This window comes from Amblyomma mixtum, chromosome 5 (assembly GCF_055824585.1).
Source record: "Amblyomma mixtum isolate Tamu chromosome 5, ASM5582458v1, whole genome shotgun sequence".
Taxonomy (NCBI): domain Eukaryota; kingdom Metazoa; phylum Arthropoda; class Arachnida; order Ixodida; family Ixodidae; genus Amblyomma; species Amblyomma mixtum.
Window position 1 is genome coordinate 71,484,126 of NC_143016.1, and position 13,715 is coordinate 71,497,840.

General features: G+C 47.4%; 1 protein-coding gene across 1 annotated transcript; it reads left to right on the plus strand.

The window, feature by feature from the left end:
- Positions 1-965: 965 nt before the first annotated feature.
- On the plus strand, positions 966-13,715 carry LOC149342619 (uncharacterized). Its single transcript, XM_089546826.1, has 5 exons — positions 966-1,185; positions 6,956-7,001; positions 8,713-8,944; positions 10,132-10,325; positions 13,436-13,715. Exons 1-5 carry the CDS (start codon positions 966-968, stop codon positions 13,494-13,496), a joined length of 753 nt encoding a protein of 250 aa, XP_089402952.1. The 3' UTR covers positions 13,497-13,715.

The window sequence follows — 13,715 nt, forward strand, 5'->3', positions numbered from 1 at the left end:
GTTCGAACCCATTCAGGGGAGATCAGTAGCGATGCCTTAGAGCCAGGTTTCCCGAGCACGATTGTGATTACGAGTCATTGTGCGTGATGGAGTGACTCGAGTTCTGGCTAAACAAGAGCGTTTTCGCTGGTTTGTGCGTAACGTATACGATATGATCCAGCAATTCAGCACGGCTAATGTAAGCTTTATGCGAACACCTTAGAACCAAATCACAGTGCACTACGCGGAAGAGTACTCTCCTTCCAGCATTCAAAGCATTTCAGTAACAATATTTGTTGTCGTCTTCGAAGAAACAAAGCTTCAAAATATGACTGTTACATCTAATGATGACGGTTTGTTTGCACTATAGAGCAGTTGTAATGGCATGATGCTAACAGTAAGTGAGATTTGTATGGTTTCAGGCCAGCGCTGCTTCATTCACGAGGCTTCATTCACAAGGTTGCGGCGACTGGCGCCTTGATAACCTGTCTCCTAGTGGGGTCACTACCAATTTGCTACCTGGCTTGCATGTGCGTATGAAAATCTTCGTATCGTCTCGTTATATTCGAGTTCTGCTTAGAATAATCAGTATCCTTTTATTCAGTTCCCAATCTTGAATCTTTCTTGAACTTATTTCTTCCTATATTAAACTATTAAGCTCTGAAGAACTTTTGCACATCCATGACCCCTCTGGTTGATTTCAGAGGTGGATTCTTTCAATCTGTTTCCAAATGACTTCCGCGATTGTCTTGTTTTCCATGCCCCCGGAGAAATGTCTACATCGCCTACCTCTTCTACTCTGTAGCGTTTCAGCCTCAAGCAGCCACTTGGAAGCTAGTAAAGTGGAGCGCTTGCACTCCAGTTTTTAGATACTGATTGGACACCTTAATATTCTGATAATATCTTACTTGTTTTCTGCTTCCAGCTAAACTGAAAACATTACCGTGGGCGACCATTTTAACATAGTCGCGGACAACACACGAGCCATGCGAGAGCTGGTGCGGTGCCAGCTTAACACGCCTGGTGCCACCAAACGGGGCTGCGACCAAAGTCAGGGGCCCAACTTTTGGGACACCAGCGAGTTACAAAACGCTGTCTGCGTTGTTTGCCACCGTCGCTATGCCCAGCCACCACCATTTTCAAGTCCTACGCGCCACACAGCTCTGTCCCTGCTTACGGCCCAACACAGCCGACGCCACCACACAGGTATGTGACATGTACTCACCGCCTTTCTGTTAATGGAGGCAAACAGAGTAAACATTTCTGGGTCGATTTTGTACAGATCTTACGTGGCCTCCACTTCGCCAACACTACATCATTTGTGCTCATTAAAGAGGAACACAGTCGAACCCTGATTTATCGATATATGTATAATTGGAAGTGCAAAAAGCGACTATAGATAACCTTATCTGTGACCTAGAAGTGAGTACATTTGCGCCCTTGTCAGTGACGAGCTTCTTGCGGCGACGTGCCGCCCGCCTGTGTGCCGGTGTGCTTTATACGTTGCAGTGTCTTGAAAAAGCTAGACTCAATGCTGTGCCGCCTATCCCTTTCTCACCTTCGAAGCGACTGTGGACCGTGCTTTGGAACCAGCCACTGCCTATCATGTCTAGTCCTTTTAGCAGTACACTATAAATAGAATAATCGCTCATTGAAATCAAGCTAATGCTGGCTTCGGCAGTGCCTTCGGCAGCGAAGCACGACGCGCAAGGGCCGCCGCTCAGCTTACATTAGGTTGTTTGCCGCATGAAATAGATGTAGGGCTGAAAATCAGTACAAGAGACAGAAGACCATATTAATGCACTCCATACGAGCACTTCATCGCAAGGTTTCTCAGAGCTACAGCATCCGACAGTCGCCGAAGGCCGAGTTGCCAACCAGCTCGATTTTAACGCTCATCACAACTTCATCTAGAGACGGTGATTAACTGAGGAGACCCATTTAGTTGTTCTTTGAGTGCCAGTCACAACACTTGCGCCTATCGCTCTTGAGTATACGGCATATTTAATGTCAAATATCTCGCACGACTTAGAATTCTTTAGGCTTTTTGTATTAGTTTGAAGGTTAATTCCTTAAGTACTCACGTCCAAAATTTTGGCCTGTGATTCGAAATCAAAAGCAGCTTTCGTAAGACGTATGAGAGTAAAGCTGTTTTTAAACAGCATTGCAAAAACATTTAGCACATGGTTTATTTTTTTTAGAATAAGGGCGAAGCTGCTGCGCCAGCTCCGTCATTTCTGTATTTTAATTCGTTATCAATGCAAACTAAAAAGCTTTGGATCGTCGAAATTTCCGGAGCCCTTCACTACGGCGTCCCTCACAGCCTGAGTCGCGTCTGGACGTTCAATCCTCATGAACCAAACCAACCTCCGCATAGTTGAATTTAACGCTTGACTGAGAGCGATACATCACTTTGTAGCGTATTTGTAGCGTTTAAGCTGTATCATTTTTTTTTCGTTTTCACCTGTTTGTTCCTTCTTTTATCCTCACTCATTCAAATGGAGCGTAGAAAGTTCTCAGAACTGGCTCAACAAGCACGACTTGCCCATCGGCTCTATCCCCCTCCCCACCCCCGCCTATCCCACTCTCAACAAATCCTCTGGAGGCGACTCCAGACCCGAACTCTTCCTACCCCTCAGCTTCTATCCTACTTCCACACGGTTTCTCCGAGTGCACTCTCTGCAGAGAATCGCACGCCACCCTGGACCACATCCTCTTCGTCTGCCCTGCCGATCCTCCCCCGCAGGGATAGCCCGCCATCGGAACATGGGAGGAATGGGTGAACCTCCTTGCGTCGCAGGAGGTTCTCGCTGTGTGAACCGGGTGCCAGTGCCATAGCAATACGTGACACATGCGCGTAATGTGAGGGCTGTGCGGTGGCTCTGAGACCTTGCATGGTCCAAACTCACTTGCATAATAGTTTTCCATCCATCCATCCTTAGAAAGAATTTCGATAGATTTACTGACGCTGTAAAAGTGTATAAATTCTGTATGCGCAATTCACTTTGAAGGCGTTATACAGAGTAGAATATACATATACATCAGCATAACTTAAAGAATATACACAAACGAAACATAGGTCTTTCGAAACATAGGGTCAACTATGAGCGTGCCCATAGCTTTCAACAGTCTGAGGGAGTGTCACTGTCAGCGGCGTTATCAAAGAGCCACGCAATCCCTCCGATTAATAAAGCTCATCTGAGCGTCCAATTATTGAACTGTCGAGATGCCCCACATCTTTTAAGGCGAAAGCCTTTAATGGCTCATACTGTCGTGACCAAGATGTGTTAGCAAATTTGGCCGCGTTTCAGATTGGTCGATACGGTCGTGACGTCACTGCGCGCGAATTTTGACGGGTGTGCACCGAAATATGTGAGACAGTTACTGCGCAGTTTCCTTTCCTTGAATACAATTTTCGACTGGTGTCCACCGAGATATGTGAGACAGTTACTGCATAATTTCCTTTCCTCAAATACAATTTTCATTTCCTTCATTACGGCCCCTCTTTCTCTCTCTCTTCTTTCACTCCACTTCCTCCCTTCTTTTACGGTGCTGCGGTTCAGGTGTCCACCGAGATGACAGAAAATAACAGCGCGATTTCCTTTCCTCAAAAAGCGTTGCGTTCAAAGGGCGACGCATCGCGCCGAACAGGTGGTGGCCTTCCGTGGACTCCCTGGCAGCGCTGCAACACGCTGTCGCGTTCCACTCCTAAAGGCAAAGATTAAGCGTCATTAATTGGCAGTTAATTAATGCACCAACAAAATTTGAAGTGAACAATCGCGTAGCAGAATGCAGCACTCAGGCTTTCGCCTTTCACCACTTAAGCCGTTGAAGTTCCTCGTAATTTTTTTCAACTTTCGCATACGAACCTCTCCCCAAACGAAGAGCATATTTTTAAGCATGAAATGCTTTTAGCTCCCGTTGTCGGCAGTGTGGTGACGTCACGCCGAGACCGAGAGCCAACATCCGGGCACTGAAACGAGAACATCCGGGCACCGTACGAGATTTAACGAGATTTAACGAGACTCTCTAAGCCCTCCTACAGGACCGGCATACAAGCGCCGGCAGCTTCGCGCCGAACGGGTGGTGGCGTTCCTCCCTTCCTTTACGGTGCGGTTCGGGTGTCCACCGAGATGACAGAGAATTACTGCGTAATTTCCTTTTCTCAAAAAAACCTTGCGTTCAAAGGGCAAGGCATCGCGTCGGAGGGATGGTGGCGTTCCTCCCTTCCTGTACGGTGCGGTTCGGGTGTCCACCGAGATGACAGAGAATTACCGAGTAATTTCTTTTCCTCAAATAGCGCCGCGTTCGAAGGGTAAGACCTCGCCGAGCGGGTGGCGGTGTTCCGTGGATTGCCTGGCAGCGCTACAACACGCTGCCGTGTTCCACTTCTAAAGGCGTACCTTAAGAGTCATTAATTAGTTAATTAGTATCTATTCATTAATTAGTCACTAATTAGTATTTTGTCATTGCTTCGTCATCAATTATGTGTGATGTAATCCAGTGGTGACGTATCCAGTGTCACATAGGCAAAGTGGTGCGGAAAACGCTTTCGCCTCTACGCACTTTAGACAGTTTCGAACGCGCTGCATATACATTATCAGGCCTGCGTCTCGTCGTGTCCGCGTACGCTTCTGCATCGTGCTGCATTTCATGCTAACTCTACTCTCGGTTACGGAGGAGGCAGAGATTTTTTCATTAAGCTTGCAGGGCGTTATCAACTGTGTTGAACCCGTTTTAAGGCGGAAGGCTTTAATGCCACATTGTTCTAAGACCCGCCGCGGTGGCTCAGTGGTAAGGCGCTCGTCTACCGAGCCGGAGTACCCGGGTTCGAACCCGACCGCGGCGGCCGCGTTTCGATGGAGGCGAAACGCAAGAGGCGCCCGTGTGCTGTGCGATGTCAGTGCACGTTAAAGATCCCCAGGTGGTCGAAATTATTCCGGAGACCTCCACTACAGCACCTCTTTCTCTCTTCCATCTTTCACACCCACCTTCCTCCCTTCCCTTATGGCGCGGTTCAGGTGTCCGCCGAGATATGTGAGACAGATACTGCGCCATTTCCTTTCCTCAAAAACCAATTTACCATTTACCACATTGTTCTAAGCAGGCGTTGTCGACAGAAATATCACGCTTTTCAATTGGTCGAAACGGTCGTGACGTCACAGTGCGCAAATTTCAAACAGGGCCAATTGTACTTTGGCTAGTAACCATGCAACCAATTAAAGGCATCATATAGTGATAATTCAAGTAAGGAGGAATGAGTTCAGTTAATTGCTTAACCGCCCAATTAGCCTAATTAACCTTTCTCGTCAGGCCTGATAAATAAATACAACCGAGTAGGAAAGTGGTCGAGTTTGGGGAATCGAACCCCGGTCTCCGGAGTGCTAGACGAGCTTGCTAACCACTCCGCCACGCCAGCTCGATGGTTTGGAATGAAAAAAGGCGCGTCTAGTGAATACGGTGTCTTCGTTCACACCCATCTTCCCCACTTCCCGTTACGGCGAGGTTCAGGTGTCCACCGAGGTATGCGAGACAGATACCTTTCCTTTCCTCAAAAACCAATTTACCGAAGAGCAAGGCATAGAACCGAACGGGCGATGGCGTTCTGTGGACTCCCTGGCAGCGTTGCAAGACGCTGTCGCGTTTCACTCTTAGTGGTTCCGAAGCTTAACACCTTAACTACACATCAGTGACACAAGCAGCAACACCGTGCTTAAGGCTTTCGCCTCACCGCACTTTAGGTCAACAAAGTGCCCCCCTGAATTTTTAAGTCGAAAGCCTTTAATGCCTCATACTGTCGTTAGCAGACGCGTCGGCAGCCGTGTCGACAGACGAGTCGGCAGATTTGTCCGCCTTTCGGCGTCACTGGTTAGAAATAAACTGCGCCGAGGGCGGGAATCGAACCAGGGCCTTTGGCATTTGAAACGGAGACGCTACGTCCGCCACGAAGGCTCAAGGTTCGAGCATGAATAAAGGCTCGTCTAGTGAATGCATGGGTTTCATAAATAAAATAAAAGGGGTAAAGTCAAGAAGAGGAAAAATAAAAATTAAAAATAAGAAAAAATAAAAATGATATGAAAATAAAATTACAAAACAACAAAATAAGAAAAGGAGCAAAAATTAAAAGTAAAAAAATATGTGAAAAATAGAAAGTAAATAAAAACAAACAGTGCGCCAGGCAATGCTTTCGCCTTGCAGCACTTTTGAGAGCCAAAGTGCCCCCAGAATTTTTTTTTAACTCCGTATTTCGAAACATGCGAAATCTGCATTTAGCACTGTTATTGTGTGTGGACGTAGACGTGCTTCTAAACAGCCTTACAAAAAATCTTTATGCCTACTTTAATCCTCTTTTAAACACAAAAATCATTATTCTTGTGACTGCTGTAGTTGAAACCTCTCAACAGTTTCATCAGCTTGAGGTGAGTGACTACTGTGAATCATATGTTTCTGGGCTGTGCTATTTTAGGCACGTTATAATCCTTGTAAAAGTATAGTTTAGTTTAGTTTATAGGGTTTAACGTCCCAAAGCGACTAAGGCTATGAGAGACGCCGTAGTGGAGGGCTCCGGAAATTTCGACCACCTGGGGTTCTTTAACGTGCACTGACATCGCACAGCAAAGGCGCCAAAAAACACACACACACACAAGACAAGAGAACGGGACAGAGCGCCTCCCGGGGCAGGCGCTCTGACCCGTTCTCTTGTCTTGTGTGTGTGTGTGGTTTTTTGGCGCCTTTACTTTTACAATGAATTACCAACTAGCCCAGCAAGAAGTTCTCTTAAGTTATAATCCTTTTATTGTGCTGGCCAACTTAAGTTGAAGTTTCTGTGCTGCTGTAAAACAAATTAAGAGATCAAACAAGTATATTAATTAATACTTCATGAATATCCTCTCCTTCGCACTCTAGCTTCCTTCGACATATTCACATTTGGGCTGGCTCATTGTGCTTTTGTTTTTGTTTTTTTTTCTGCCTGTAGATGAGACCACTAATGTCGCAGAGACCACCGTGAGGCGTCAAAACTGGTGAGTTGCGGAGCCGGTTTTCTATGTTTTTGTTCTAAACGACCTCAACTGCAATTTCACAAGTTGTAGCCTTCAGGATCATCCGGCATATGGTACTTTCGCTAAATAATTTCAGTCGTGTGTTCCATCACTGCTTTCAGTTAAAACGAACTTAAGCAGGCGCCATTACTAGCACTGTCCGCAGAGGGTTCTGCCAGAATAAAATACTTGGAAGGAAGGCATCCGATAAGAGACAAAAAACGAATACATGACAATTTCCATCGCACAAGAGTGGTCTGATTCTTCTTTAGCGTTAGTTGATGCGGGACTTTTTAGCTGCTCAAGCTTCTTGAAAAAGCAGGCCCTCAAAGCTGCGTTGTTTTAATAGCTTCTATATGTATATTGTCCGTCGACTGCTAGAAAGCATTATCCTTAGCCGAATCCTGTGCATTCTTGCAGTGATTAGAGAACCGGAGACTAGAAAATGCATATGTAAATTAGCTAAAAAAAATTTGCAGTGGCCTATCTCTGCTAAGCGTGAGGAGAGGGACAGGTGTCCACATCTCGGTGGACACCTGAACAAGAGGTAAGGCGCATAACTGCCCTCTTGGAGCAGTCGACAGCTCAACCAACCGTGCTTTAAACTAAGTGATGGTAGTGACAGGTGTGTGCTGCATGCGTTGGATTGACAACGTTGCGCCAGAAACGCGGCGCTGAAGCAATAGGCCGTCGGCGTTCGTAGTGAACTTCATTGGCGTTGGTGTTGACAACGTTTTACACTCCGATCATTTTAACAGGACCTCGTCCCGGCTACAATAAAGCAGTCATCTGATAAATGGCTGGCTGTAGTTCTCGATGCAAATAAAGGGGGGGAAGGGGGGGGAAGAAAATTCTGGAATCATATAAGCTTGTGGGGAAAAACTAATCAAATTAAGTAAAGAAAGTGCGCACATAATGGCTCCCTGGGTTAGTGGACACTTGAATCTTCCTTGTAGGTACGTGGGGTGATTACAGAGATGTGGGCTGCAGGCATTGACAAGGTTGCGCCACGAACGCGGCGCTGAAGCCATAGGCCGTCGGCGTTCATTGTATTCATTGGCTTTGGCGTTGTCAATGTTTTACACTCCGATCATTTTAAGGAAACGAAGGTGAGCGCGCGCGGCGAACCGCACCAGCTTTGCGTAGTGAAGTCACTTGCTCCTCGCGCATGCGTAGTATAGTCGTGCAAGGAACCAGGCATAACGGAGAGACTGTAGGCAATGTAGGTCACGCTACAATATCTATAGTGGCTGCACAGCCACCATAGCCGTTCATAGAGAAAGTAGTAAAATCCTAATGAGGATAGGTGTCTGGCTTACAGATACCAGCTCTCCAGCCCTGTTCACCGAGTTTTTACATGAAGTACTCAGAGACCGTAGGCTGGATAGAACTTTGAATTAGAGTTATAGAAAGTACCCTAGTAATCCTCGATTTGTTGGCAATATGTTGTTTTGTAACACAGAGGAACAATTTCAAGCCATGATGGAGGACTAAAGTATAGCCGATGTACGAGCGCTTGTACTTTGTTTCTGTGCTTGCTTCATTTCATATTTTTCGCCATGCTTTAAAGTTAGCTAATAACAGAGCAGCCCTCACCAATATATGAAGTTAATGCTTATGGTGAGCTGGCCGCCAGACGAACATTGGCTCCTCCTCTATATGCATATGCTAATTTCTTTGTTATCGACTGCAGGGTTTTCTGCCGCCACCTACGCTGCCTGGATATCGGAGAGGACCAGCCGTGCTCCACGCTCGATGCCCGCGGACGCCGTGTCCACCAGGCGATGGCTCACGTGCGGCGCGAACCGGCCGAAACTCTGCACGACACAACACGTGCTCGGGCAGCCACCACCTCGGCCGGTGCATTCCTTAGCGTGCAGTGTTCGGTGCACTCTTCATCCCACTCAAGCTGTTCGCAGCCTCAGGTATGGGAGCAATGAACACGCAATACCGGCAGTCAGATGTACGCAGTGGCAGGAACCAACAAGCATAGTGACCACGCAGATTCAAAATTTCCCTATATGTCAGCAGTTAGGGCGTTACAACAGAGTACATATATATCTAAGCAAGACGTGCACCGTTCTTTAGACGTTCGATTTTCTTAGCGCAGCTAAAAGCCCGCCTGCAGTGAGGACACTTCCGAAGTTTGTTTCGATGCTGTTAAAATATGATATTGCAAAGCAGCGGTCGACATACACCACCCGGCTGTATATCTGAGATGATAGATGTATCCCGTGGCGGCGGTACAGGTTAATTGTATGTCCTACAGTAGAAAATGGAATCAATAAGACTGAAAACGCACTGCTCTGTGCGAATGCGCCCCTAACGCCTTCCACGAGCTCAACACAGTTAACTGGAATGTTTCCAATAATCATTGTGAAAAGCACATACTCAATGTTTCGGAAAGGCGTCACCAAGGGAGCCCAAGAGATGATAGCCAGCAGGTATTTGAACTTGACATCGCACTTTTCTCAGGAGTAATTTTTTACTGTGTCCTTATTTCCCAGCTGCGGACTCCTCCTGCTGCACTATAGACAAAAACAGGAAGCAAACGGAGGTGAAATTGATATCGACTCTGCGGCAGCTATTTATTAAATATTCATTGAGCAGGATATCAAATGGGCCAACGATAAACTTTTCAGAACGTCCGACTGATTTCTTTACCCTGGCTGTTCCCTGTTCTAATATCTCGCGATAAGGCACCCTTAAACAGTGAGGCCGCAGGCCCGCGTCTGGTTTCTTTCTCCGGCTCACTTCTGTGTCTTTTTTTTTGTCATTTGCGAGAAGTACAGCCTAAGGTAGTCACCGATGTTCATGAAATTTGATGATAGAGTAGAGAAAACAATAGCGTTGGCCAAAAAACTAACGAAGAATGGAGACGTCTCCGGGCTGATTTTGGAGTGGATGGGTAGCTGTCACTGTTGACTTCAGAATTCGATCAGTGACTTCAGCTTGTCATGCACGTTGCTTTCGCTAAGTGAAATACGGTGATGGCTACTTTGTGTAGCTATCAGCGCGAAATATGTCATCATGACGGAGACTTCGTGTATCAAGTAAGAGACCCCTGTCCTTTTACTTTGACGTCATGGGAGTGACGGTGTTTTTAACGCAGGCGCAGGTAGGTGGGGTCGAAAGCGCAGCCGTCGAGCAGGCCCCGAAGTATCCCGAGGAGGAAGGTGGTGACACCTCTGACCCGCACGCCGACGCCCAGCTGTCCGCCGTCATCGACCACCTACGCTCCATTTGCGGGAGTACTGACTTGACGTGGCGGGTGGGCGAACAGTGCCGGGTTGAATGGCGTGGCCGGTGAGTGAACAGTCCGCGCATGATTCGTGCATAAGAGTGCATCAGAGAAAGCCGGTGACCCTTTGATGAAAAACACTAAAGATGCTATGCGAGCAAAGTCTTGCCTTCAATGCGCATCTACATCGATGTGCACAGCTTTGCACGGTGTTTAACTGATGTGAGCGCGCACCATCCGCATCAAATTAAACTCCAACGCAACACGTAAAATCTCAATAGAAAAACACAAAAAATATTACCTGATGGAGAACAAATACAGGCTGGTCTCTTTAACACTTCCAGTGAGATGCCATTGCGCCTTTACAGTAAAAATGAACTATAAAGCAGTTTCTCGTTAGGATGTTCTCAGCCGGCATTGCCTTGCTCGGCTACAGCACCGTAATACACAAGGTTCAAACTGTGGCCTCTTCCTTGCATGAAATCGACAGCACTAATGGTCCGGTTCAGCGGAGAACCCAGTGTAGTGGTCGTCGTCGCTTGTGTGTGCATAAAAGGCAGATTGGTCTACAGGGTCATTACGTCACCGGTGCAGGTGCGTGTGATTAAAAGGTCGCAACATGACGTACACGTCACTAGGACTTGAAACTATATAAAATGAATTGCGGTGCTAAGAAAAGGGGTAATTACTCAGGAATCGAATTCCTAACCCTTAGGTTGCGCTACCCTTATACACGCTACCCTTGTAGGCCACGCAGGCACTCTCGTACCGCTTGATTAACCGGAGATTTATAGGTGTGACATGTTGGCTTTTTACATAATATGGAAGCAGTGTCCGAGTCTGCGTAGTAACGCAGCCTCTGACGGGATCCATTATCGCTTTTGTCTCATACCTTTCAGGCTGGAGCTTAAGTGTCCCCAATTTTTTTTGCCTTTCCGAGAGTTTTAGAGATGTAGAAGGTTTGTGGATGCACGTGGCCCACCACTGATGGTGGGTGACCTGTTCGAATAGAGCGCGATGTTTATGGAGTTCCACCGACTTAAGCAAAGCGTTTCAGGTTGTTGGTGGGGTAGGGAAATTAAGATGTGTGTTAGTCAGTGTCTCCGATCTGATGACGGCAACTGAGTAAATTTTGAGCGCTGCGGTAGGTGAACAAATATGTAAGTACGTTCGTTTCACTACTGCGAAGAAATCTGTATTGTTCCGCTTTGAAATGAGGGAGTGGTGAAGAAAGCTATGTATGTTCCCCATGTCCTCTCACATATGTTTGTGTTAGTTACCTCGTTGCTGGTAGGGCTGGAAGGCCATGGTGGCTGAGTGGTTAGGGCACAGGGCAACTGAGCTGCAGTACTCGGGTTCGAACTCAGCCGCGGCGGCCGCGTTCCAATGGAAGCGAAACGAAAAAGGCGGCCGTATACTGCGTGATATCAGCGCACGCTAAAGATCCCAAGGTGTTCGAAATCGTTCCGGAGCCCTCCACTATGTCACTCTTACTCCCCCCTTTCGGCTCATTCCTCCTCCACACTCTGAGGTGTCCACTGAGAAGGTCCACTGTTGCTGTGCGCTCCCTTTCATGAAAACCAATTATTTTTTGTAGAGCTCTGCGTCGGTCTCAGTCGCCGGACGTGGCCAGGAAATTGACGGCACCCGGTCGTTGAGCCGCGGACAAGCTGAACAGCTCATTTACCTCAATTCCTTCGCTTCCAGGATCCGCGCGTTAGTTTCGTGATTTACTGCGCTCAGCTGTCGAGCCGAATTACCAGGGTTTTAAGCCGACCGCAGCGGCCGCAACTCAATGAAGGCGAGACGCAAAAGGCACCCGTGTGCTATGCCATACGAGTGCACATTAAAGCTCCTCAAGTGGTTGGTATTTCACGGCGCTCTTCACTACGACACCGCTTTCTCTTACCTCTTTCACTAGTGGTACCTCTTTCACGTAGTGGCGCAGGTTGTTCTGTATAACCTCTCTATATTATGCGTGTACTCATGCACTGCATCAGTATACAGGATGCGTCACTTAACAGTTTACAGAGTTTATAAAAAAAGGTTTTTTCAGTTAGACGACCGCTTTTTTCGGCATGGCAGTGTCAGTGGTGTAGTTCAAAATGCGGCTAAGACGTGCGAATAAATTACCTTTTAACAATTACATTAAGGCTCCTTAATTATTCAGAAGCGTGTAGCCCATCTTAAGTAACATCCATACGAGTTTCCAGAAATTCACAAGCACAGCCGCCCTCGGCGGTGTGGCTCAAAACGTTTTTGCTGCATCGCGCCAAAATGCTTGCAATTTCGAGAAGCTTGCAGGCAAAGCAACCTCTCCGGTGCATGTAACTCGTCGAAACAGCATCAGAATCAGCACTTAATGGTAACGAAGGGCAGAGCTGTACGGTGTGCAGGAGAGGCTCTTTGTACGTTTGGATAATGGCTTCTATTACTAGTGTGCCACGAGTGGGTTTAAATGTTGCAATGTCTGTCCCAGCTCTGTGTATGACACAGACATACGGTCCTGTGCTGGAGTGTGCAGCGTCGGTGTATATGTCGATGTCTCTGGAACAAGTTTTTAGTGCTTGGCTTGTGTTTGGCGTACTGTTATGGCTTTTCTTCTGGGATGTTGGCTGATTTGTTCGGCGCAAATGGTGCCGTACTTTCGCTTTGCAACAGCTGGATGGGTACGGTGTGTCTGTGTTTGTTAATGTAGTGACCCTGTTCACCATGCTGAGGGCTAGGTGTCTATTTCTCTTGTGGCAATTGTGTTCCGCACAAAAGAGCTTCGTGTGTTTGTGTCTGCATGCTGCTGACGTGAATCAGCAACGCAGTGGCACATGCGGTTTTCGCACCGTAATTTTTTGCTGTAAAAGGCAAGTTATCTTTGTGGAGCCATTTTCTTTCCCCTGGCCCCATGAATCTTCCGCGAATATCTTGGCTCACCCATATCCCTCTCTGCCCTCAGGGTTGTGTGGCTGGTTCCAATGACCGCGCTTTAAATGGTCTGGTCAGTTTAGTCAAAATAACGAATTAAGCGCTACAACTGCCAAAGATTTAAGGTTCCGGAACTAAGCCCTGTACAAAAGTTTACCCATGACTCCAGCTAAATAAGTTTCCTTCTTTTATTTTGCGAGTATATTCCTAAAAAATGTACTAGTGGCGACGCGCTCACTCTGCTCGTGTTACGCAGGTATGACTGCATCCGGACCACCAACGTGCCAACCTCGGGTTCAGGGACGGAGCTCCAATAGGCGGCCGCTTCGGGGTGCGGGTGCTGTGTTTCGATACGAGACCACCCACAGCCTGTCCCACCCCCAGAATAGGCCTCGCCCACCCCCTGCCGGACTATGGAAGGCGCTCGTCGGACAGCGACAGTTCAAGACGAGCGCCTTCCTCTTATAATACTTCCTGCGTTCATCGCAGTTGCTACAAGTACTCTCCTGCTTGAGACGCAAGTGGACCGACTGTGC

Bases quoted from the DNA above. Each gene is read 5' to 3' on its own strand.
- LOC149342619 (XM_089546826.1), top strand. From the start codon at position 966: ATGCGAGAGCTGGTGCGGTGCCAGCTTAACACGCCTGGTGCCACCAAA. The intron at 1,186-6,955 runs GTATGTGACATG...TTCTGCCTGTAG, and splicing joins CAGCCGACGCCACCACACAG to ATGAGACCACTAATGTCGCA. The intron at 7,002-8,712 runs GTGAGTTGCGGA...TATCGACTGCAG, and splicing joins ACCGTGAGGCGTCAAAACTG to GGTTTTCTGCCGCCACCTAC.